The sequence below is a fragment of the Silene latifolia genome, chromosome 6 (genome assembly GCF_048544455.1).
Source record: "Silene latifolia isolate original U9 population chromosome 6, ASM4854445v1, whole genome shotgun sequence".
NCBI classification, from domain to species: Eukaryota; Viridiplantae; Streptophyta; class Magnoliopsida; order Caryophyllales; family Caryophyllaceae; genus Silene; species Silene latifolia.
Genome location: NC_133531.1, coordinates 43364887 through 43391100, shown reverse-complemented (window position 1 = coordinate 43391100; position 26214 = coordinate 43364887). Strand labels below are relative to the sequence as shown.

At 39.5% G+C, this 26214-nt stretch overlaps 1 protein-coding gene and 1 long non-coding RNA gene across 5 annotated transcripts; both read left to right on the top strand.

Annotated features, from left to right (window-relative positions):
- Positions 1-1778: 1778 nt before the first annotated feature.
- LOC141658732 (uncharacterized) lies at positions 1779-3105 on the top strand. The gene is made up of 3 exons (XR_012549381.1): positions 1779-1838; positions 1935-2203; positions 3060-3105. It is a non-coding gene; the product is annotated as an uncharacterized LOC141658732 (long non-coding RNA).
- LOC141658731 (uncharacterized) lies at positions 3103-5347 on the top strand. Of its 4 annotated transcripts, none has more exons than XM_074465589.1 (5): positions 3103-3507; positions 3624-3826; positions 4322-4514; positions 5065-5139; positions 5227-5347. In XM_074465589.1, the coding sequence occupies exons 1-3, from the start codon at positions 3380-3382 to the stop codon at positions 4360-4362; spliced, it is 372 nt and encodes a 123-aa protein (XP_074321690.1). In that variant the 5' UTR covers positions 3103-3379; the 3' UTR covers positions 4363-4514; positions 5065-5139; positions 5227-5347. The 4 variants fall into 4 exon arrangements, with proteins under 4 accessions (XP_074321690.1, XP_074321691.1, XP_074321689.1 ...); XM_074465590.1 differs by having other exon boundaries at positions 4988-5130; XM_074465588.1 differs by having other exon boundaries at positions 4988-5139.
- The last annotated feature ends 20867 nt before the right edge of the window (positions 5348-26214 follow it).

Here is a 26214-nt window from a genome sequence, read left to right as displayed (position 1 = left end):
ATTGTCTGCAAACCATGTTGGGACTAAGTCATTAAAGTATTGTTGTTGTATTGAGATAATCAAAGGGAACTCAAAATATAGGATTTTGTTTGTAATTGATAGCCGTGATCACTTTGGTACACCCTGAGAAATCGTTAAAGGAAAGCAAATGTTCGTAAGGAGGCAGTCACTTGTAGTTCGTTGTGTTTACTTATTTATGGGTTTTGACTTTCTCTTTAACTTATGTTTACTTATCTATGGTATCTTCATAGCGCAATCATAAAGGTTTTTTGTTCTTTTCGTTGATTGTGTTAATTTGTTTACGTATGTTTACTTACTTATGGTACCTTCAAGCCGAACATTTACTTGCTTGTAGTGCCCTGAAGCTGCTGGTTGATTGTCTTAATTTGTTTATATATGTTTTTCATTCTTATTGCTGATTTTTATTTTGATCTAACTCTCCCGGTTTGAATTCAGGGGTGCTAGGCATTACAGTTTCGGCGCACCTGGAGAGGAACGATGATCTGTTCTTTGCACCGCTTTGAGATTGCTGATTGAATCGGCAAAGGCAAACCACAAGTTCTGATTTCTTTGGCCTGAACTCAACTGTTTAATTTGGTGAGTGCTGATAGTGTTGTAATTTTTAAATCCATCTTACTTCTCTTTTCCTGGCAGTATCCTGTGTATTAGCGGTCACGGGGCGCGTGGTGTCGTTGTTGAGGGCCCTCCAGGCGAGAATTATGCGGTGCATTCTCACACATTCCGCCTTCTCGGTCCTCTTCGTTATTGCTATACATCATTCTCCCTTCTCCCTCTGCGTTCTTCTTTTTTGTTTACCTTCTCTATTAATTATTTCTTCAGCTTTCGTCTTTCAATATGCCTCGCCGAATTTCAATCAAATCAGCCGCGTCCATCGATTTTGGATTTCCGAGGTATGATCAACCTAGTTTTGTTCAACTTAAAGTGGTTCTATTCAGTTTTAGGGTTTTTTTTTTAGTGTTGCCTGTTCATTGGTTTAGTTACTACTAATTAATTTTGCCGGTTTTGTTTGGGTTTGTTATTTTCATTGACGTCTTTCTTCTTTTCATGGTTTATTATTTCATCTTTGTTTACCGTTCTCTCTTTATTCGTGTTTTGATCTTTGCATTCTGAGTTCTTAATCATATATCTTCATTATTGCTATCAATCATGTTGGAGATCTTATTCGTTTCATTACTTTCGATTTATGTACAACTACACCATTTAGGCATTCAAATTCCCTTCAGTTTGCTTAGCTATGTCTTTTCCTCTAAGCTACTGCTCAAAGGCTATCCGGCAGCCCTTCTACACTTTCTTTTTAACACTTTTTGGTTACCTTGCAAATTGCTAGGCCGCGTTCTAGCCAGCTTCCAGCGTCTTGATGCACCTCTTAGGTTTGGATTTTCTGCTTCTGAGCGCTGCAGATTTCATAGCAGACTTTCAGGTTCCTGCTGATTCTTGTTGCTATTCTTAATCTGTCTACGTATGTTTTCTTGCTTGTGGTATTTTTAACCTTAACTTGTACTTGTGGTATCTTTAGTTTGCTCGCTGATTGTAGTCATTGGATACGTGTGCAGGGGACATGGGGAGGACATGGGGGATGCTGTGGGTGAGAGCTCTGGGCTTGGAATTTATGTGCCGCTTTCAGGTTTCTGCCGTTTCTTGTTGCTATTCGTAATCTGTTTACGTATGTTTTCTTGCTTATAGTATTTAATCAAATCTGAACTTACTTGTGATTTCTTTAGTTTGGCGGCTGACTGTACTCATTTGATACGTGTTCAGGGGCCATGAGGGTTCTTTTGGTTAGGGCCCTAGCACTGAAATTTATGTGCCTCATTCAGGTTTCTGGTGATTCTTATTGCTATTCTTAATCTGTTTACGTATGTTTTCTTACTTGTAGACTTTTAAACTTGAACTTTTACTTGTGATTTCTTTAGTTTGGTGGGTGACTACTCTTTGTATACGTGTTCAGGGGCCATGAGGGTGCTGTGGGTGAGAGCCCTGGAGCTTGAATCTATGTGTGGAAGCAAGTGATCGTCCCACTGTAAGATTCCCCTTTTACATCTAAGCCTTCCTTTACTACTTCGCTCACAGCCACCCTCTTATCTTTTCTTTCTGTCATTCTAATCCGTTCATTCTCATCCAGCTCTCTCTCCTCACTCCTTGACACAACTCCTTCTGCCAACCCTAGCAAATATTCTCAAAGGTATTTTCTCTGATTTTTTTTTTAAAGTTATTTCAAATCAATTTCTTTTTTATTTTAATGATTCATTTCTGGCTATTGGTTGTTGTTGGTGTCGTGTGAGATTGATTATCTCATCATGTTTGTTATGCTTGGGCGCATTTGATTACGACTTTACTCTGGCTTATTACTGGGGATGTGAATAGTTATTATAATTATTAGTATTGTTGTTGTTGTTGTTGTTGGTGGTGGTGTCCTGACTTCTTCCGTTCCCAAACGATCCCAAAATACGTGAGGTAAGAAAAAACAATTGAACAACAAAAAAAACTATGAAGATCGAACAAATCTTTTGATTTCTTCAGGTACTTCATTATTTTTACAATCGATTTTCACTCTTAATTCCAAATTTATAAACATTTGAAGCACTAAACATTGTAATATTTGCTTAAAAAATGTAAATTTGGGGAAGAAAAAAGAGATAATTTACACTATGCAAAACCCTAGAATTTGTGTTTTCTTTGCTTAATTTTCAATTAAGTTTGGAATTAGGTTTGAAGTTGTGGAATTTGATGTGGGTTTGTGAAAAGATTTGATTTTGTTTATTGTGTGCGTTGAAGTGTTGGGATTTGAATAAGATTTTGTGTGTGTATGATTGATTGTGTTGAGCTGAATTGAAAGAGAATCTAGGGTTTTGTTGATGTGTGGTTTGGGATTAGAGTAGATCATGAAGTATTGAATTTGAGTGTTTAGGGTTTGATTGATAATATATCGAATTGAGTATTCTTCAAACAAAATTTGATATCAGGGTGTGCTATGACGATGCTTTTGTAGGTTTTTTCTGTGGGGTTTCTATTGAAATTCCACGTTTTTATGCTTACAGAGTAGAATTGGGAGTAAAAAGGGTTGAACTTTTGTGCAAAAGGGAAACTTGGCCGAAAGGGTATTGTGCAATCGAGAATTTGGGATTGGACCAGTGTTTACGAATGCAGGATTCAGTTTCGAGAGGTGCATTTGATTGAGGGTTAGGATTTGGTTGATTGTTATTTTGTATATAATTGAAGTTTATCATTTCCCTTCTCAAGCATGAGTGCTGAAATCGAAGAATAGGTCACTGTGGTGCAGCAGGAGGATGTTTCAAGCATTTATTTGTCCTTGATGATTTATCAGTTCATCTTGTGATGTTTGTGTTTGTTGATCTAAATGGTATGTCACTTGGTTTGCTCCTGCACGAAGCCTTCAAGATCGTATACGAAAGAGTTTCTTTTATCGTTGAGTGAGCTTGATGTTTGTAAGAAGCTACCCGATGGTTTTGATGAGTCACTTTTAAGGTAATAGACTCATTTTTCGAGTTGTGAAGATTATTGGTTGACAACTGACAATCCCCTTAGTTTGGATTTTTATTTTATTTTTCTGCATTATTAATCCGGAATTCATGGTGGATCAGTAAATTCTGTGATACATCTTACGGTGGCCCTCAAGACCGACCTAGAGCTTTAGGAAGTTCACCTTTACAAGGTTTCAGACGGACTGATTATGGATCATCACTGCCAGCTAGAGGGGACTCAGGTACCTATTCTAGAGGGATCCAGAGGTGGGACAGTCGTTCGAGTGGAAAAAGTGAGGGTGATTCAGATTCAACTTATTCAGGTATGTGTTTTTTTTTCCAGTGATTAGTGCTTTTCTTGTTAGTTGCAAATGGCACTTTCCGGTTTGTTTGACACCCGTTGTTTTGTTACCTTTTGCTACTTTTGTTTTTGCGGTACTTAAATCAGTCAGAATGATTTTGTGCATTGAGGTATAAACATATATATATATATATATATATATATTCATCATGAAGTGGGGATTTTAAATTGTGAAGGCCTCGGAAGCCGGAAAAAGATTTTATGTTCAAATCTGAAAATTTTGGGCATAATATTGGAATCGGAATAATGTGAATCATATGAATATGATGAATGATATGATTTGTCTGGTGTGGGATAAGGGAGAGGGCATTGAACTTTATGCAATAAGAGGGATACCATGATGTTAATCTTTTAGCCTTTATCTTTTGATACATTGATCAATTCTCGTTATGACAATTTGTTTGAAATTGGAGTAAGTTCTAGGATTATGCAATTTAACGAACTCTTATTCAATTAGAGTCCGGAAGGCGTTATGGAAGCCAAAAAAGGGGAACTTGACAGAACCCTGAACGTGATGGCCTGCTTGGAAGTGGTTCATTAACTAGACCACCTGGATATGCAGCTGGCAGTGCAGTCCAAGGTTTCGTCCTACTGAGAACCTTCAGCTTAGCAAGAGCAATTAGCCACATAACCCTCCTCGTCCATATAAGGTAAGGTTTTTGGCCATTATTCATCTCGTTAATCTTTAAATAGCTTGAATTTTGATTTAATTCGTTTGCGGGTCATTCGGATACAAACTAATTATGTTGTTATCACATGGAAACACTGCTTACATCTAACCCTTTAGCCTATCATTTGCGTCAGCCCTATGTTACTTAGACTGGGTTAGAAGATTCAGACACGGGTACGTACCCGATAGTCGGCCTCGGCTATTTCATGAAAAATTGTCAAGCTTTGGGTCTAAAATAATGTCAGAGTGTCTTACCATGTCCCATGGTACATGAGCCCATATGAAGTGGCGAAGAACGTAGGCGGTAGCCCTTAGGCATTATTTTAATGTTGTTGTTGTCGTCATTGTTCGTTGATCTTAATAAAGGGTCAACGCCAAAGTTTGTGAGCTCACAATGCAAATCTTCTAATTAGTTATCTTCACTTGATATAAAACATATGCGTACTTCTCCAGGAAGGTCCTTATTCCCCCTTATTCCCGGGGGAAACTAAGGGCTCGTTTAATGATGAGACGTTTGGCTTATCTGATAGTAATGCTGAGGATAGAGTTGAAGAGGAACAGAAGCAAAGTGGTCAATCCAGTTCCGCAGATTTTAGGTTTAGATTGTTAGTAGTTCCACACTTCCACCTTACTTTTTGTCTTATATATCAGCCCTAAGATTTTAAGAGTTTGATTTATTACCTTTCATTCAGCTTAATTTGAACTTATGAGGAAGGAGCACCATAAAGCTTTTCAAGAGAATCAGAAATTAAATCCTGGCAAGCCGAAAGATTCTTTTTCCCGAAATGGTCGAGCTGATGGAAAATACTGCTGATAGTAAAATCTCAAATGACTTGAAATCTTATGTTGGTATATCTATCCAATTTTTCTATTGAGAGTTATTATATCTATCTGCTTATTCAATAATTGATTTTGTAACCTTTTATGGATTTTTTTTCAAGAACTATTCTGTGGATGCTGCCTACTATTGCCATGATAAAACATAATAGTTGATGAACATATCCACGTCATCTTTGCACCTAAAAATTTAATGCATAACCTAAATGCTCTGTAACACCCCCATACTCCAAGTGCCTTACCAGGACCACTCAGGTATAAAGATGCCACCATCTCGGTTACCCGAGGCATGATATTCATAAGACAATAACGAAACAACTTTAAAAGTAAATAAAAATTAAAGTGATTACATAGCAATTCCAAACTGATAAAAAGAAATACAAGATTCTCAGACGGTCTACTGCTAGAACTATCAAAGCTATAAAACATCGTCTGACACAGCGGAAGACTTTTAACTGCCACGTGATGACTCATCCCAGCTATCCCATACGCGTCATATCATACTGCTCAATAATCGCTCACCACCTCCGAATGGATCACCACGATTTTTAAAACATTTAAACGGGTCGATACTAATCTCACAATTTATATAATCCAACAATAAGATAAACAGACGACTTAACCATCACACACACACAACCACACCAATCCCAACAATCTCAATCACCGATCATCCCTTTGGACCATTACCCGCCGATGGGGGACCGCAGCCGTACCCACCAAATCCCCGCTCCACATAGTGAGCGATAACCCCTGTCCATTAATGTGCACATCCCCTTCCGTGGCGGGTTCCACGAAGGGCGAAACTAGGGCGTGAAGCCACTCCCGCAAGTGACTCCACTCAGCCGAGAATCATCTCGAGAACCAGAGACAACCAATCACAATCACAATCACAATCACAATCACAACCGTCACAATGAAACTACGATATTAAACAATCAATCTCAACACATCAACAATCATCCCATTATGGGACTAATACTGAGTAGGAAATCCTACCTGGAAAGCACAACTATCGGGCCGGTCTCTACAACACTGTCTCAAAAAGGCTCTTCTACGAAACCTCCTCCTATCATACAACATACAAATGCTACCAAATCACAAACTACTCAAAAACCCCCAAATCCCTAGATTAGGGTTTAACCAACTTAAAGGAAAGACAATAAAAAGGGTACATAGATCTTACCCTCGACGCAAGGAACTCAACGGTATAATTAACGCTCAGAACTGACCTTCCAAACTCCGGGTATTGCTAATAATGCGATTAGGATGAAGAACTTGCTTGCTTTCTCTCTTAAACAGTAATTTAGGTTTTGCAAAAGTGATTTAGAATAATGACGACAAAGCTTATATACCTTAATCGCATAATTAACAAAACCCGAGAAAACTCCCCGTAAAACGGCTACTCGATCGAGTACCCAAGGCTACTCGATCGAGTACCCCCTTACTCTATCGAGTACCTAAGGCTACTCGATAGAGTACCCCTTACTCTATCGAGTACCTAAGGCTACTTGATACAAGTGCCCCCTTACTCTATCGAGTACCTAAGGCTACTTGATAGAGTACCCCCTTACTCTATCGAGTACCTAAGGCTACTTGATAGAGTACCCTCTGTCGAAACTTTTCTAAACGCAACTTACCCTTACTCGACGAGTAAGGCCTACTCGATAGAGTACCCCAAGACTTATAAATACGGAGTATTACAGTCTTCCCTCCTTAAAAAGAACTTCGTCCCCGAAGTTCAACCCATACTCTAAAAACAACCATACTAACTCGACCAAGACACAACAACATAACTAAGAACTCAAAAACTCGACCAAACATAAAACATGAACTCTTAACACCCACTCCACCAACTATGTTTACTTCCTTAACATGACTCACGATATCGTATCCACCACATATATATCTCTCACGACACCAACTTCATACATAACCAACCACCATCCACTAACACTGCTAGCTCCATAATATCATCCACTATCAAATCCAAAATCAAGACACTCATAGACATCAAACGGAATGTTATATTCTACCACCCTTAAAAGGAACTTCGTCCTCGAAGTTTACTCGCACTCATAACATCATCTTCCAACTGTCAACATTATATAAAATATTCTCATACTCCGAAGCATCACACTACTACAAGCACGGCCATGGCCTTTTATAAGTATTATCCACAAAACAAATCCCTCCTTTACACTACGCTAACACTCTACTTCCAATTATATTACAACATGCACCACCATGAAACTCTCTTTTATCGCCTCCTACTCCTCTTAAGATAAATGTTACGTCCTCGTAACTCACTAATACTAAATCCTAGATATATCTTTTCGTAATCCTCATCACCATCGCATGTCAAAGATAACCACCTATAATCTAAACACTCGCCATGCACCTACCCAAGGCTCACTTACTTAAACAACTCTCATACTTCACTTCTCTCGTCACACCACCTAACCTATACCACAAAATCCTTAATTTAACCCAAAACTTCACTTGTTCTCTATTACCGCAACATGACACACCTCTCTATATAAACTACATAAAACTTTTACATGAAAAAGAATAACTCACGATCCACACTTGTTACGTACACTCACACTAGATCCTCAAGTTCCTTTCTTTTATTACCGCAAGCCTCATACATAACTTAACACGACACTAATTACTCAACGCCCTACACTCCTTTGTCTCAACAAAGGATTATGAACCACCTGCATATATCGATCATTACTACACATGTTCTACGAATCACTTGCCATTACCATGTCCACTAAAGCCTTATCTAGAACAAGATTAAAATTATTTGTAACAACCTCTCACAACCGTGTCCCATCAACGAGAATATCACTATACCATGACAACAAGCGAAAACATATACCACTCTATTTCATATCATATTCTACCCTCATTCCCAACTTAACCTGGTAAGAAACATCAATAACAAAACAACGTGTATGTCGTACAAACCGAAACTCACAGGAAGCAACATCAAACAAAACAACAATCTATGTATGACTGGTATGTACTTTGGAAACTCGAATCATAATCATCCCGCCTACTCCACCACAACCGGTGACGGCATCACAACACCGCCACCAATGACCACACCGCAGTGCGAAAATACCCGCATCACAAAGACTATGTACCGTGCCGGATTACCACCCGAGGCACAACAACCACATCGATAGACATCACAACCGCATACAACTCCCATAAATACGACTCGGAATAATTTCTCGGACAAGAAAAACTTACTTAAATCCGCTTTACTAAATCATAACACAACATATTTTATGAATTAAAAGGATAATTACCTCGTGAATATCATCCCCTTACCATATCACAGATTGACATGTACCATGAATACGGACAAGCATAACTAGTCATGCCAAAACAGTCAAATTATTACCTTTTTAAACATCATTCCATTACGTTCTCGTATCCAACATGTATTACGAAAATTGAGATAACAACTTTATAATTATCACACCATACCATTTTTTTTGTGAGGTCGGAACCTCACACAAACATTTATATATGACATAGACCCATAATCACATCCAACCAGTCAATCCTGATCACGTAAGTTACCACTCAACAAAGGTTACCTGTCGCCCGAGTTTAAGTCGCATGCCCCTCATCACATTCTTCCATTCGCATAACCCTCACCTTCTGCCACACTTAACTATACAGCTAACACTCACTAGGAGAAACCGCCTCCTAAGACTATGTCTTATACTTCCTCACAACCATACCTATCAATTTAATCTCTACAAAATCAGCCTCTTTAGAATTGCCATCTTTCCTATTTATCATTAACCTTAACCACTAGAGACAACTCCTCCACACAACTACCGTTCGTACATCAACTTCTTACACTCATCTCTAAACATCACCGTTTCTTCCCTATCTTTGGTTACCATCCCCAATAACGAGCATCAAATCCATCAACCAAAATTACCTCAACATAATTCCAAATACTATTCTTAATTGTATCATCATTTAACTCTCCACCAAAATCTCATATCCTGCAGATATTCTACCAACTTCTTACTTTCCTTAATTCCTCAAAACTCAAGACTAATCATGTTATTCCGAAACTCCTATATAACCATTAATTCAATTCCTCATGATAGTATCATGCATCTTGACGATTCCTTACTTTTATATCACACAACTCTGGTGAACATTTTCTTAGTTTTACTCCCGTTTTTTTTTTTTTTTTTTTTTTTTTTTTTTTTTTTTTTTACACTCGACTAAAACAATTAACCATTCAACTCCTTATTACTTCTTCCTAACTCTTTAGTGCTCCGATCACTTTCTCATTGCTCCACAATTCCAATCCCGTTATTTCTTATCGATATTATCTCACTCTTCCTTACCATAAAATGTTCTCTTATTATGCCATTAATCACCCTTGCCTTTGATCCATAAAAATCAACGTTTAATGTTCAAACAATTACATCTCCCTTTTTACATCTCTAGAAATCAAAATTCTTTTATACCGTTAATTACCCAAGGAAATCACACATTAGTTTCGTCTCTCGATAACACAAATTTCCAAACTCAGTCACTGTCTACAAATCCACGTCGCGACATGTCTCCATTAAGTTAACTATATACCACTCTTCTCAATCCCTCTAAAACGACCTTTCATTACATATATTCTTACTCAACTCAATTTCTAACCATCTCCCTCCATAATTCGTTATATATCTCAGGTTGCTACTATTCACATCCTTCCTTTCAATCTTTTCATTCTCACGTTCCTTAGACCCACATCATCCCTTACTCACTTTCACTTACTTTTACATCACCCAATTTCGCGAATAAATCACTCACCACGTCTCACCAAAACTTGCACCATGCCTCAATCAGCTCATCAATATTCTTTTTCTTTTTCCACTTCTCAGCACAACCACATATAGCTAATCTCCTCCCACCAAACTCATACTCACCATAAGGTGCCACTCACCACCCCATAAGATTGGGTAACTTACGTATCAAGACCAACTTACATGTAAAACAATGCATAAAGAAGTAAAATAACAATTTTGAATTAAACATAATATGCAACGAATGTCAAAAGATAAGCATATGACCCAAAACAAGGGTCACTAGATCGAGTACAGGCCACTCGATCGAGTAAGTGACTTACTCGATCGAGTAGGTGAAGATCAGAAGCACGTAAAACAAATTACCAGGGCCACTCGATCGAGTAAGTGACGTACTCGATCGAGTACCCCCCTACTCGATCGAGTACCAAGGCTACTCGATCGAGTACCTACGCATTTCTCAGCACTGTCCAGTTTTCGTAAAACAGTCATAAATCACTCATTTATTGGTCGTTTTGGACGTGTGACCTATCGTTAGAATCGTAAAAGGACAAGCTATCACCTCCAATTGGAATCACATCAAAATCATTTATGCATCTCAAGTTATAACAGTTTAAAGACAACCTCTTTATCATCGAAAAACACAACTATTGATTTTTACTTTCCAAACGACTTAAACAACAACAAGGTAGACAAAACGACCCAGTACTCAGAAAACCAGTATTGCTAATCTCATGTTACCATCTTCAAAAATCAAGCAACAACATCCATCATGCACATATATTATTTAACTCATTAGTCATGTACTAACCGCATGCTTTAAATTTTATAACTTTTCGTAACACAAAACACACCCATACATTACAAATCCTATTTCCATGTTGCTAATACAACAATATTACAAATCCACTTCATCACATAAACACTTTCATACTCAAGAAATTCATATTCTCATGAAATTGCCACTTCATCTTTTCCAATTAATTCATCTAGTTCAATCACATACTTCATCTAACAAGCGCATATGATACAATAGTAGACAATTGTATGAACTTTTTATATAAGTTTACGCAAACGAAATGATGAAGACAAATCTTATCACACCCCCTAATCACATGTTACTAGGATTGCCACATTATAAATCATTCATCCTGCAACATCATTATTCGTCACATATTATCATATATGAACTACCTCCTTTTTCTACCACATCATTCATCATTCTCATATACTTTTCCAACGATTCCAACCAACATGTAAACCAATTATCATGCAACATGCTTTCAACCAACCATATACAAAATCACATCGTCACCATCTTTCTCTACACATTCCCCATTCTCCACAATCATACATTCTTTGGTTCATACCACACATTACTATATAGATACACAATATACAAGGTAAACACATAGCGATCCCGACTCATATCCCATGTGACCGGTTCAAAATTGTAGGGCGAGTTCGCGACTTTAGGACGTCTCCCAAGCCTTTGCATTAGCTCCTACAACTTTTACCCCGGGTTCATTTTATTTGACTCCCTATGTTCATTAGATTCATTAGTTACGGGTTTCGGGATCGTCGCTCACGATACCATTTGTAACACCCCCATACTCCAAGTGCCTTACCAGGACCACTCGGGTATAAAGATGCCACCATCTCGGTTACTCCGAGGCATGATATTCATAAGACAATAACGAAACAACTTTAAAAGTAAATAAAGTTTAAAGTGATTACATAGCAATTCCAAACAGATAAAAAGAAATACAAGATTCTCGGACGGTCTCTTTGCTAGAACTATCAAAGCTATAAAACATCGTCTGACACAGCGGAAGACTTCTAACTGCCACGTGATGACTCATCCCAGCTATCCCATACGCGTCATATCATACATGCTCAATAACTGCTCACCACTCCCGAATGGATCACCACAGTTTTTAAAACATTTAAACGGGTCGTACTAATCTCACAATTTATATAATCCAACAATAAGATAAACAGACATGACTTAACCATCACACACACAACCACACCAATCCCAACAATCTCAATCACCGACCGTCCACCTTTGGACTACCGCCGATGGGGGACCGCGGCCGTACCCACCAAATCCCCGCTCCACATAGTGAGCGATAACCCTGTCCATTAATGTGCACATCCCCTTCCATGGCGGGTTCCACGAAGGGCGAAACTAGGGCGTGAAGCCACTCCTGCAAGTGACTCCACTCACCGAGAATCATCTCGAGAACCGAGACAACCAATCACAATCACAATCACAATCACAATCACAACCGTCACAATGCAACTACGATATTAAACAATCAATCTCAACACATCAACAATCATCCCATTATGGGACTAATACTGAGTAGGAAATCCTACCTGGAAAGCACAACTATCAGACGGTCTCTACATTTGTCTCAAAAGGCTCTTCTACGAAACCTCCTCCTATCATACAACATACAAATGCTACCAAATCACAAACTACTCAAAAACCCCCAAATCCCTAGATTAGGGTTTAACCAACTTAAAGGAAAGACAATAAAAAGGGTACATAGATCTTACCCTCGACGCAAGGAACTCAACGGTATAATTAACGCTCAGAACTGACCTTCCAAACTCCGGGTATTGCTAATAATGCGATTAGGATGAAGAACTTGCTTGCTTTCTCTCTTAAACAGTAATTTAGGTTTTGCAAAAGTGATTTAGAATAATGACGACAAAGCTTATATACCTTAATCGCATAATTAACAAAACCCGAGAAAACTCCCCGTAAAACCGGCTACTCGATCGAGTACCCAAGGCTACTCGATCGAGTACCCCCCCTTACTCTATCGAGTACCTAAGGCTACTCGATAGAGTACCCCCTTACTCTATCGAGTACCTAAGGCTACTTGATAGAGTACCCCCTTACTCTATCGAGTACCTAAGGCTACTTGATAGAGTACCCCCTTACTCTATCGAGTACCTAAGGCTACTTGATAGAGTACCCTACAGGTCAGAAACTTTTCTAAAATGCAACTTACCCTCACTCGACAGAGTAAGGCCTACTCGATAGAGTACCCCAAGACTTATAAATACGGAGTATTACATGCTCAAGGTGTAAATTTGGTTTGGTATTGTGTCATGATCTTTGCACCTAAAACTTTAATGCATAACCTAGATGCTTGATACCGTCGTCAGGTACCAAAAATAAAATACCTAGTTACACTAACAGAAGCTAGCAGTAAGTAGGGTCGATCTCCACAGGGAGGCAGTCACTATCTACTTGTCAACTTGGTCTGTCTACGTCACAATTGGGGGTTTTGAGTTATTTGACTAAACTAAACAAGATTAAAGGTAAGAGAAATAAGGATAAGAGGAATTAACATGAAAGAGAGAAAACTAGGATGTCGGGTCATCAATGAACGTCAGTTAATCGCAGTTAAGGTCACGGATTAGTCGATGTGTCGGTCTAAGGGGCAACGAATATCTCCTTCCGGTCTCAATTCGCCCTAAAATACTATTAGCTTAGCTTCCGCCCTCACTAAAGCATCCTATTGTTCACTGCGGGTCTCACCCCTTCCAACCTTCCGGTCCAGGTCAAGGCTTACCAAACCTAAAAGGCTAATTGCATCGATGCAACTAGCAGGATACAATTAAAGCAGTGATTAACATCATAGACAAAAACAACAACGACAATCTGCAAACTAATTAACAATTAACATCGGTTCATTGACTCCCCTAATCCTAGCAGGGAGAAATTAGCTAGACATGATAAAGGGAAGAGCAAAAATAAAGGAAAGAGAAATAGTAAACATTGAATAAAGAGAAAAGGGAAAAGAGAGAAAATTACAGAGAAAAGATCCGGAAAAGAGAGGAAAGCAGTTTACAGAGAAAAGAGTATAGTAAAGTATCGTATAGTGTAGTATCAGATGATAAGAGAGAGTACAAATAACGTCTGATGCTTCCTATTTATAAGAAATAGGATTCTTATTTGACCTAATAGCGAAATAAGACTAAAAAGCCCGAGCCCAATAGCAAACCACTCGACCGAGTGATTTTAAACCACTCGATCGAGTAAAATTAAGGTCAAACCACTCGATCGAGTGAAATAAATACTCGATCGAGTAAACCCTAAAATGAAACTACTCGATCGATTAGAAAAAGGAGTCGATCGAGCATAGTTGTACTCGATCGAGTACTTTCCAGCGCACAATTCCTGCTTCGCGCACTGAACTTCAAACGGCTGCCATTTCTTCGTTACTTGGGCAAACAGGGCGATTCCAGTGGCGTTGGAAAACTAAGAGGACAAGTTTTCATCTTCAATTATAATCCCCTGAAAATAAGTTGTAGAACTCGAGATATGGCTCTTCAAAGTAGGCACTAGCAATTTGCGCATCTCAAGACAGCTACATTCCCGCTCCAAATTCACTCTTCCTCCAAATGCATGCTAAACGGACGGTAAAAGGCTCGATTTCACTATTTTCTGGTCCATTCCTGCAAATAGAACAAAACAAAGTAGCATATTCGGGGCATTTCGTAGCATAAAACTACGATAATAGCATAGAAATACGTGCATAAAAAGGCCAAAAAGGACTATATAAAATGCACGTATCAAATCTCCCGAAACCAAACCTTTACTCGTCCTCGAGTAAACTAAATGCAAACTAATGGAACGGAAAAGATAACTCAGAGCTAGCTACAAATGCCCACTTAAACCAATTTAATGCAAGCAAACTAACACTTATAGCAAACAGTCAAATGCAAACGAGTTGTAAGATGTTTATAATAAAACTGAACCGTCGACCTTGCAAGACCTTTAATAATGGACTCTCACGGGTCACTCTTCTCTCATGAAGCAAAGGGTGAACATATATATATAAGAGAGAAAGAAAAATAGTCGCTCACCTAGACTACGACCCACATAAACATGCATGCAACTAATATGATAGACAATTCTAATCACCATACATACATTCCAACCAAACAAGGTCCTGTCACAGCCGAGGGCTTACAAAAATATGGTAAAGTGAGGCAATGGGTAAGAAAAGGCAAAACATTTATGGGAATGTGGAGGTATAGGCGGCCAAGCTAGTACCTAAACAAAACCATATGACAACATCCAGTCCTCACTCAATTATAGAATTAAGCACAATGCCCTTCATTTGGCACAAAACTCACCAAACCAAACTGAACTTACTCCTCAAATGATATAAGTAAAGCATAGGAGCGAAACCGTCTCATCAAACAACATCTTTTTTTTCTTCTTCTATTTCATCACGGTTTCTTGCATCATCGTTTTTTTTTCTTTTTCACGTTTTTTCCTTCTTTCGAATTCTTTTTTTTCCTTTTTCACGTTTTTTCCTTCTTTTTTTTCATCCTCCTTTTGTTCATTAAATACCAACTCCAAACCAATGGATACAAGCCAAACTCGGCACAATAAATTACATACCGCAAAACTATCTAAACTAGCTTGACAAGGCAGGCTAAATTTGGAATGTAGTTAAGGGTCAACAGGCAAATTTGGCTAATGTGGAGTTTATGGGTAAAAATGAAAGAAAGGGAAATTGTAAGCACCTCTCTGCATGTGACACCAACCACTAACCCGAATGTATGTAGGCAAAAATCAATTGAATTTCATACTTGTGCAAATTAATGTTACATGTTATGCAAGGAGTAACTACTCACAATCCTACATGAAACCGGTCAGAAATGACACCAGTTTATAAGGCTCTAAAACTTAGAAATTATAAGTAGTTTGCCAAAATTTTCAGGTCAAGTCTATTTGTTCAGCTAAATTTTAACATGAACTCGTAGATATGCAAAATGACAAAGCTAAAAGATATTTAGTTTATGCAAGACTTAAGCAAAAAGACAATTGCAGTGCAATTTCATCACGGAAATCTACCGTTCCGACTCAACCTATATGCTAAATGAAACGTGAATTTTTTGAATTTTTGAAATTTTTTAAATTTTTTATGGGATTTTTGATTTTATGAAAATAAACAACAATGCAAACAGAAATTAAACGTGATAACAACAATGCAGTAAAGACAACATGCAGACACATATATGGATGCATAACCAATCCAAACCAAACCATACAATGCCCTCATTGTACTCACAGATAAGGAAAGAAAATGCAAACTAAAAAGGAGAGAGTGGAGATGCGGAAAACTTACAAGATAACGCGAAGTAGGGACCTCCCCAAACCAGCCAGCAACATGGGAGGTCATAAACAGCTGCAAGACATCATCACAGGAGGCTAATCCAAGCAAAAGGCATCCAAAGGCACTCGATCAAGAGAGAATGATACTCGATCGAATGAACTGGGCATACTAAACTGCTCGATCGAAGAAGAATAGTGGTCGATCGAGTTGTTTCTCCTTGGCAGGTACTCGATCGAGTAACATAAATGCTCGATCGAGTAGATTCAGCAGCAAAAGGATTCGATCGAGTACAAAAAGTACTCGATCGAGCCATCCTTAATAAATTCCTGCAAAGACGCAATAAAAAGCACGCAAAACTAACAAAACAAGCATAACTGAAGTAGTCTATGGTACGAAGACCAATTATTGCAACTAAAAAGAAATTTAATGTTCGAAAAACAACTGAAAATAAAAATCTCCGGGTTGCCTCCCGGGTAGCGCTAGTTTCAGACAGGTCCCAGCTCGACCTTCTTTTCTTCGAGCCTCTATAATTAGCCTGGTCAAAACAGCTCAAAGCGCGCGAAGAACCGATCAAACATTTTGCGCATGTGCTACACAAAAATGTAAGTAGCACCACAGTGGAATAAAGATATAGGAAATAAAAATGTACAACTGTTTAAGCCTAACAAATTTCCTATGACAACTCCTAAATTTGTCCACAAAATAAAGGAGCTCAGGAGCAATTAACAATAGTTTAAGGCTCCGTTTCAGATTAACAAGTTTGTGACGATAAGTACGGTGAAAAACTATTAAATTACTTGTCCAGCTAGGAGGGGGTATGGCATTAAAATATGAAGCATGAGTCAAATGAGGCAATGTACTATTTAAACAAACAATAATATAATTATCGTTAACTACCTCGGTTTGGTCGCTCTTAGTGATAGAATTATCGACAAAGGAAGATATTATCTCTTCCGTGCTAGGAGCAATTACCGACTCAGCTGCCTCGTCATCCTCCTATGTGTAAACCATCCCGTAAATCGCAGCCTCGAGCGCATCCAGCTCGGCCTTGAAAAGGGGAGATTCACCGTAACCATTATCTTCAGCAAAATCGTCATCTAGAACAAACCCACATGACGTTGTATTGTTCACACTGGCCAATTCAGTCGATCGAGTAGAAATGTTACTCAATCGAAGACTCTCCTCTTGATTTTCACTCGATCGAGTGCATGAAACAGCTCGATCGAGTAGTTCCTCTAAGCAGCAGTTCGATCGAGTGGAATAAAGTGTTCGATCGAACGATTCTTCAGGTATTTCACTCGATCGACTAATATATGTCACTCGATCGAGTGATTCTTGCTGTACAGTGCTAAAATCCTCGTGTAAGGCATCATTATCTGATAGAACTTCGTAATCCGAGTTATAAAAATCATCATCAGCATTAGGCAACACGGTTTCTTCATGGGAAAAACCGCTCTCTGCGTAGGTAACGCATGCTTCCTCTAGTTGCCTTATTTCTGACTCAGCAGCTAGCTGAGCTATGTCGGACTCGAGCTCATCAAATTGCGCAAAAAAATCGTCTATCATGTTCTTGCACTTTGAATGCAAGTGCCTTCACCAAAGACTTCAACTCGGCAAACTCTTCTTTCCGCTTATCAGGAGGAGGAGCTTCTTGTCGTGGTGGCCAGATAAATGGAGGCTTTTGATAGCCTCGCTGATAGAGTGGATGTGGTGGCACAACTACAGGAGGTTAACTAGCTCGTCTATGCTGCTTGAATGCGTACACCTCGTCGTTCTCAGCTGGGCAAACAGCTGCATTGTGCCCAGCAGCACCACATCTCTCGCAGTAAATCACCTGCTGCGCCATATAATGGAACATAGGTGACGGGTCAAAGGTACTCAAGCCTTCCCTTTGACGATCTTTTACCTAGAACTGTCTAGGTAGGACCTGTAGGGCCTATTTAAACAGCACTAAATCAAAAGATTAGAACGACCTCAAGGGAAAAATCCCTTGAGGCTAAAAACAAACAGAATTAAACAAATAAATAAAGTAGTTGCCTCCCCGGCAACGGCGCCAAAATTTGATACCGTCGTCAGGTACCAAAAATAAAATACCTAGTTACACAAACAGAAGCTAGCAGTAAGTAGGGTCGATCTCCACAGGGAGGCGGTCACTATCTACTTGTCAACTTGGTCTGTCTACGTCACAATTGGGGGTTTTGAGTTGTTTGACTTAACTAAACAAGATTAAAGGTAAGAGAAATAAGGATAAGAGGAATTAACAAGAAAGAGAGAAAACTAGGATGTCGGGTCATCAATGAACGTCAGTTAATCGCAGTTAAGGTCACAGATTAGTCGATGTGTCTGTCTAAGGGGCAATGAATATCTCCTTCCGGTCTCAATTCACCCTAAAATACTATTAGCTTAGCTTCCGCCCTCACTAAAGCATCCTATTGTTCACTGCGGGTCTCACCCCTTCCAACCTTCCGGTCCAGGTCAAGGCTTACCAAAATTAAAAGGCTAATTGCATCGATTCAACTAGCAGGATACAATTAAAGCAGTGATTAACAACATAGACAAAAACAACAACGACAATCTGCAAACTAATTAACAATTAACATCGGTTCATTGACTCCCCTAATCCTAGCAGGGAGAAATTAGCTAGACATGATAAAGGGAAGAGCAAAAATAAAGGAAAGAGAAATAGTAAACATTGAATAAAGAGAAAAGGGAAAAGAGAGAAAATTACAGAGAAAAGATCCGGAAAAGAGAGGAAAGCAGTTTACAGAGAAAAGAGTAGAGTAAAGTATCGTATAGTGTAGTATCAGATGATAAGAGAGAGTACAAATAACGTCTGATGCTTCCTATTTATAAGAAATAGAATTCTTATTTGACCTAATAGTGAAATAAGACTAAAAAGCCCGAGCCCAATAGCAAACCACTCGACCGAGTGATTTTAAACCACTCGATCGAGTAAAATTAAAGTCAATCCACTCGATCGAGTGAAATAAATACTCGATCGAGTAAACCCTAAAATGCAACTACTCGATCGAGTAGAAAAAGGAGTCGATCGAGCATAGTTGTACTCGATCGAGTACTTTCCAGCGCACAATTCCTGCTTCGCGCACTGAACTTCAAATGGCTGCCATTTCTTCGTTACTTGGGAAAACAGAGTGATTCCGGTGGCGTTGGAAAGCTAAGAGGAGAAGCTTTCATCTCCAATTAGAATCACCTGAAAATAAGTTGTTGAACTCGAGATATGGCTCTTCAAAGTAGGCACTAGCAATTTGAAGTTCTTCCTTTGCTCGCCTAGCTATCTTACTTCTTTGCGCATCTCAAGACAGCTACATTCCCGCTCCAAATTCACTCTTCCTCCAAATTCATGCTAAATGGACGGTAAAAGGTTCGATTTCACTATTTTCTGGTCCATTCCCGCAAATAGAACAAAACAAACCAAAGTAGCATATTCGGGGCATTTCGTAGCATAAAACTACGATAATAGCATAGAAATACGTGCATAAAAAGGCCAAAAAGGACTATATAAAATGCACGTATCAATGCTCAAGGTGTAAATTTGGTTAGGTATTGTGTCACGAGTATATAGTTTAATTGAAACTGTTTTTGATGACTTGTTGAGGGTGTGTTATTGTTACTGATGCTATTTTCTCCTCCTCAGGTACATGATTAAAATTAACTAATTAAGGTTAATTAATGTTAAACTACTGGTGATGATGACGATAAACAGATGAAAAAATGTACCAAGGTCGAATTCCAGAGACTTGACATGGATGAATCAAGTCTCTAAAACCCGGATTTGATTCTAGTGACAAAAGCCCGCAAATATTAATTACTTGGGATTTAAGTCGAGAATTAAAAGCGATGAATTATTAATGAACTACGTACTAGAATTATCATACGCACGAAATAAGAAATAAACAAGAAAAGACGAAATAAAATAGACGAATTGACAGAGGACGAAGGAAGAAGAAGGAAAGCGAGAAGCTGGCCCCTCGGGAAGAGGCGCGCGAGTGATGCGGCCGTCGAAAGAGGCGCAGCAGCTGATTCTTTGCATTCCTTCTCGACATCTGTCTCCCGTTAATCCGTAAAAAGGTTTGAATAAAAGAGTTTTATAAATCGATTTTAAACATGCTTTCGACGTAAATCTTACAATGAGTGATACAGAAATAAAATACAATAATAAAAGATGGGATTTACACCCTCAGACTTACATGTTTGACGAAACGAGATTGACTAAGTTAACGATTAGTGATTTCTCGACTCGAATGTATGACGAAAGTGCCCTCGTAAGAGGAATTAAACTAAATTGATTAAGTTGATTGAGTGGAGTTGGTCAAATTGGTCGGTCATGCAAAACGAGGCTGGTACTCGGAAGGATCCGAGCTTACGTGGTCGATAGTTCAAGCACGTAGGCGCCAATAAGCAAGAGCGTGGTCTTAGAATGCAAAGGGATAAGAGAAGGGCGGACACTCGCGTGAGAAATAGGAGGAACGAAGGTCCCTATTTATACTAATCACACGAAGGAATTAGGGTTTCGGTAAAACTTTGGAAATAAATCTCGAAAAGATTTGAAAATACGCAAAAAGGAGCTGGAGAAGAGGCGCAGCAACCACTGCGGCTCTGGGAAGAGGCACAGCAGGTGCTGCGTCCTTTCCCCAGGGTTTTCCTCCTGCGGAAGAAAGATTTTCCGCGTTTCTATTATGGAATTGCGGTTGATCTCAATTTCCTTATTATTTAAAATATAATTTCGGGAAATATTTTGCCAAAAGATTAAAAGATTGAAATATGGAATAGAAATATCCGGAATATTCCAGAATATTCTAACTCGGTATTTTAAACGGTTATTAGAAAATGAAGACGGTTTTTGACCCGGACTCCAACTGTACTCTAATTACTGTCAAAACGACCGTACTGGCGCATAGATGACGACCAAGGGATAGACACAAGTATTTGAGCTATCACTTGACGATAAACTTACGAATTATCATAAATCGTTCCGTGTACCAAACATGCGGCCCAATCATCACCGGGTGGTTTGCGGGAGGTGCAGAAATGGGGTATCTACAGAGCCCCCACTTTGACTGAGGCTTGGACAAGGCAAAAGTCAAAGTATAGCCATCAGGTCAATCGAAGATTACAACCTGACGACTATGGCGATGTTAGGCGGCTCAAGGGGTCTGAGCCAAGGACCTGTCGTCGGGAACATTTTAGAGTCTGTCAACTATCGGGGAGGGTCGTTTAAAGTCCATTAGACTATGTAAGGAAGCTCGCCAGCCATAAGAAGAAACCATACCTGAGACTCCTTTCTTTGGGGATAAATAAAACATAATATTGAAAGACAGCAGGATGTCGGTAGAAACTGCTGGGTGGAATCTGCTCGCGTCGGTCTCAAGCGAACTCCGGCAAAAATCTTGAACTCCATGTCTCGAGAAGTGCAATCGGCTGTCATGTACTCTCGCTGGGAAAATAGTTGAGGTGTGTCGAAACACCGTCAGAGAAAATCCGCTCGTTGTTGCAAGCGACGTCTTGAGGTTGAGGTTGAACTCCATGTCTCGAGAGGAACAATCGGCTGTCATGAACTCTCGCTGGGGGAACATAATTGAGGTGTGTCAAAACACCTGTCAGAGAATATTCGCTCGTTGTTGCAAGCGAAGTCTTGATAAAGTACTGCGACAATTCACAGCCTACTCGAAAATACGGGTCCGGGCAAAGAATAAACATTAAACGGACCAAATATACGATATATGGTGTTGAGGAAGAGGCGCACCAAAGATGGGCCCACAAATAACGAACTTCTAACGAATTTTTGAGAATCAAATTGGAGGGAAGCTGAGTAAGAGGCGCAACAAGAGTTGCGACTCTTGGAAGAGGCGCAGCACCTGCTGCGTCCTTTCCGGGGTTTGTCCCTGTCCGAGTAAAAACTCGACAGAACCGTGTTTTATTTCATAAACATAAAACACAAATTCGTCAAAAACTCTCTCAAATTCCGTCGATATTCCGCCAAAATCTGATCAAAAGTTTGCATTAATCATGACTAATCAAGGTATGTGTCTTACTTTTGCATTAAACTTCCGCATTTGCTTAATTTGAGCCGACAAATTTAGGTTTTTCGACCCTAATTGTCGAAAATTTGGGGCTTTTCCCCCAAATGAATTTATCTTGTGAAATTGACTTTAAAAATGGACAATTGGTAGTATAAGGATCATAACCATGTGTTCATTTCGAATTTTCATTGAGTATTGAGTATTTGAGTGAAATTGAGACGGTTTCACAGCTGAGTCGTAAATTGCTTCGAAAATAGCCTTAGGATTGCCCATTTGTGACGAAACTTGATATTTGGGATCCTTGTGTGATGGTTAAACTTCCAACCATCTCGGATTTTTGATTTGTGACGGCTTTTTCAGGACACTTTTCTAGGGCATAATCGCCGTTATAACGAAATGCTGCCGAAATTTCGACTTAAATCCATGACTAGGCTTGAACTTAGACTTGACTTGACCCATATTACCAAATGAGCGGTCGGGTTTTGGGAGAAAAGGTCAAATATGGCAAAAAAGGAGCGATTTCGGAGCATTGAAAGCTTGAAAATCCCTTAACTAAGGCTCGCTGTCACTTGACGCAGCCTAATTTGCTCTAATTTTGCTGGTGACGAGGCTTCTACATCAGGGAGGGCTCCCATGGACGTGGATACTGGTTTCAACCCTTCTCTCACGTTCGAGGAGGCGATAGAGGAGGCTTTCGCTGCGGTGGCGGCCGAGGAGGAGATCGTCGAGGAGAAGGCTGTTGAGGAGGAGGCCCCGAGGCGGGCCAACGTCGGACGAGGTGGTCGTAAGCTGAGGGGAGCACCCGATTGGGCTGAGAGATGGGATAGTCGACATCTCATCTGGGCAGCGGAGAGTCACCTGTCTTAAAGGACAGTGAAGAGCTTGGTAAAATGAATTCATTATTCTCTTGCTTATCTTCTTTTGCCATTCATTTGTCATTTCTTCTCTCTTTCATTTGAGCTAAATATAGCTTTGCGTTGAATCAAAATAGGAGGCCGGGAACATGAGATCCTTTTCCGGCTACACGACGATGATAGAGGCTTAAGGGACACTGTCGGCGGAGGAGCAGACCATCATCGAGCTGGGAGCATTTGGGGCCTTGGTGCGAGCGTGGAGGGAGATCAAGGGGAGGAAGATTCGGGCTAACCTTTGCCTGATTTGAGCCTTTCTTTATAGGTTCTGGGACACGACCTCGACCTTTCACATGCCTTTCGGCGAGGTTGGGGTCACGTTGGAGGACTACGACATGATCTCTGGCTTGCCGTGTGGGACAGAGGCTGTGGTGTGGCCGTTGACGGCCATGAGGGTGGATTCGGCTGAGGCCAGGAGTCTGATCGGTTGGAACCTAGCGGCGAAAGCTTTTTGTAAATTAGAATTATTGCATATAGAACTCACAATTAGGAAAGTAGTCTAATGGTAACCATCTTACCAAATTGTAGGTGGTCTTTTGTTCTATCCTTGGCTACATTTCATCATTTTAAGACTTTAAGTTAATGAATAACTAAACACATATGTAGATTTTAAGTTATGGTCTTGTAAGTTCATCATTTTAGTTAATGAATAACTAAACACATATGTAGATTTTAAGTTATGGTCTTGTAAGTTCATCATTTTAGTTAATGAATAACTAAACACATATGTAGATTTTAAGTTATGGTCTTGTAAATTCATCATTTTAGTTAATGAATAACTAAACACATATGTAGATTTTAAGTTATGGTCTTGTAAGTTCATTTTTTTTTTTTAAGAACTTTACTGAATAACTAAACACATATGTAGATTTTAAGTTTTAACCGTCTTGTAGGGTCACCACTTGAATATAAAAAACGATTGGTGCGACATACACATTTTTTAATCAATGTCACTAAAGATTGAATTGTATTGAAAAATGACACGTGAAGTCGTGAATTACTTGAACAAAAATTTTAAAAGGGATAGTGATAGGGCGCCACCGAATGACGCCCAAATTGGGTGTCACCCTCTCACAATCATTTTTAATTGAAGGGGTCCCCACTCACCCCATGTGAGAGGGTGACGCCCAAATTGGGTGTCACCCGGTGACGCCCTTTCATTTTCTTTTTAAAAGTGCCGTATTTTACAATTTTGCCTAGGATCTCAAAATGTATAGGACCGACCTGTTTCTGAATATTTTCATAATTTTTCTGTAGTTGTTTGTTATTAATTGCGGGTTTTAAGGGTAACTGGCGGAGTAGCATTTTGGCTTTTCGTAAATTACCTGTGCAGTGTTTCTATAATTCATGACGGTATGTCGATATCTATGTACAGTATGTGATTTGAGGAGTATTCCGGAAAACTGCGTGAGAAATTATTTAAGAGATATTTATTATCGAACATACATACTCCCTCCTATTCACTATATTCTTCCCCTTTCCTTTTTGCACAAGAAATAAGAAAGTTAATTTGGACCACACAAAATGCACTACCCCACATGCAATTGAATTTGGACCACACAAATCAACCCAAAAAAGGAAATAGGGAAGAAAACCCGAATAATCCGAAAAGGGAAATAGGGAAGAATATAGTAAATAGGAGGGAGTATATAGGATGCTATAATTAGAATTATGTGGCAATGCAAATACTCAGGTACTAAGCCCATGCGATGCGTTGTTACGAGAGGCAAAGAACGCCTGTGCACCCATGGTCAAGGCAGCTGCCGAAAATGACTTTGGGAGTCGAGGTAAACAAAGTTGTTGTTCTAACCTGGACAGGTTGTCATGTTCATGTAATGCTTTGGCCGAAACATCGACAAACCTAACGCAGGTGTTCGGCTTTGTGAATGACACGTTGCGTGACAAGTGCAGCTTATATAATCGCCCCGTCTGTAATCTCTCTCAAAGACACGATTTCTTGCGGGGCGGGAGCTGGATTCGAGACATGTGTGTCGCTAGACTTGTAGGTAACTTTGAAACTTGCATACCATTCTTGCGGAAGTCCCCGATGAACGAGAATGATTTGGCGGTTGAAGCACCGCTGCCTTTGATAGACCCTTTCAATGGTTGCTGCTTGGATAAAGAATCATGTAAATGCGACCCGAGATCCGTAAGTTGTTGCCAGAAGTTGGGGGAGTTATCTAAGAATAAAGAGAACAGTTGTATGTGTCAACTCATCCACTCAACACCTTCGTCTCGCGACTTTCTTTATTTCGTTAAAAAGTATGGTAATCATATCGACACCAGTTGCCAAAATATTTCACCGTTGTTCACTGAAAGATGCCCACCACCACCGTTTACTACTACGCCTGTAGCAAAGGACATAGACTGGTCAGTAACAAGACTTCAAAGGGGTTGGAACAGTCCCGGCAACCAGCAACGAACATTGCCCACTACTCCTTGATGCGCTGCTATCAATATTGCTTCTCTTCCGGCACATACATGACTTTGTATAACGTCCATGTTTTATAGCTATTCTTGCTTGTGACCTAACGTATCTTGTCACATCTCACAATCACCTCCTCTTTTTATGTTATTTTACCCGTTGTGAGACGTCACAAGCTTACCACGCATCACAAATGAGAATTTGTAATGAGAATTTGTTTTATTAATTATTATTATTATTATTATTATTTATTATACAACACGTAATCATCTTATTTGTGCTATTTCTTTAGTTATACAAGGCGGTCCCGTCACGTAATACCCCCGCCATCGTTGACTTTCTTAAATTTGTTAGAAACAATCAAAATGTAATTAGAAGTTGCCGGAATATTTCGCCCATGTTCACCGGCTTCTGCAAGCAACTGACTCGTAGCGAAGTTCCCGAGGTCAATGTGATCAACACGAATCAGC

Coding starts and splice junctions, on each gene's coding strand:
- LOC141658731 (XM_074465591.1), top strand. CDS start 3,380: ATGGTATGTCACTTGGTTTGCTCCTGCACGAAGCCTTCAAGATCGTAT. Junction 3,508..3,623: donor TTTGATGAGTCACTTTTAAG/GTAATAGACTCA, acceptor ATGGTGGATCAG/TAAATTCTGTGATACATCTT. Junction 3,827..4,321: donor TTCAGATTCAACTTATTCAG/GTATGTGTTTTT, acceptor TTATTCAATTAG/AGTCCGGAAGGCGTTATGGA.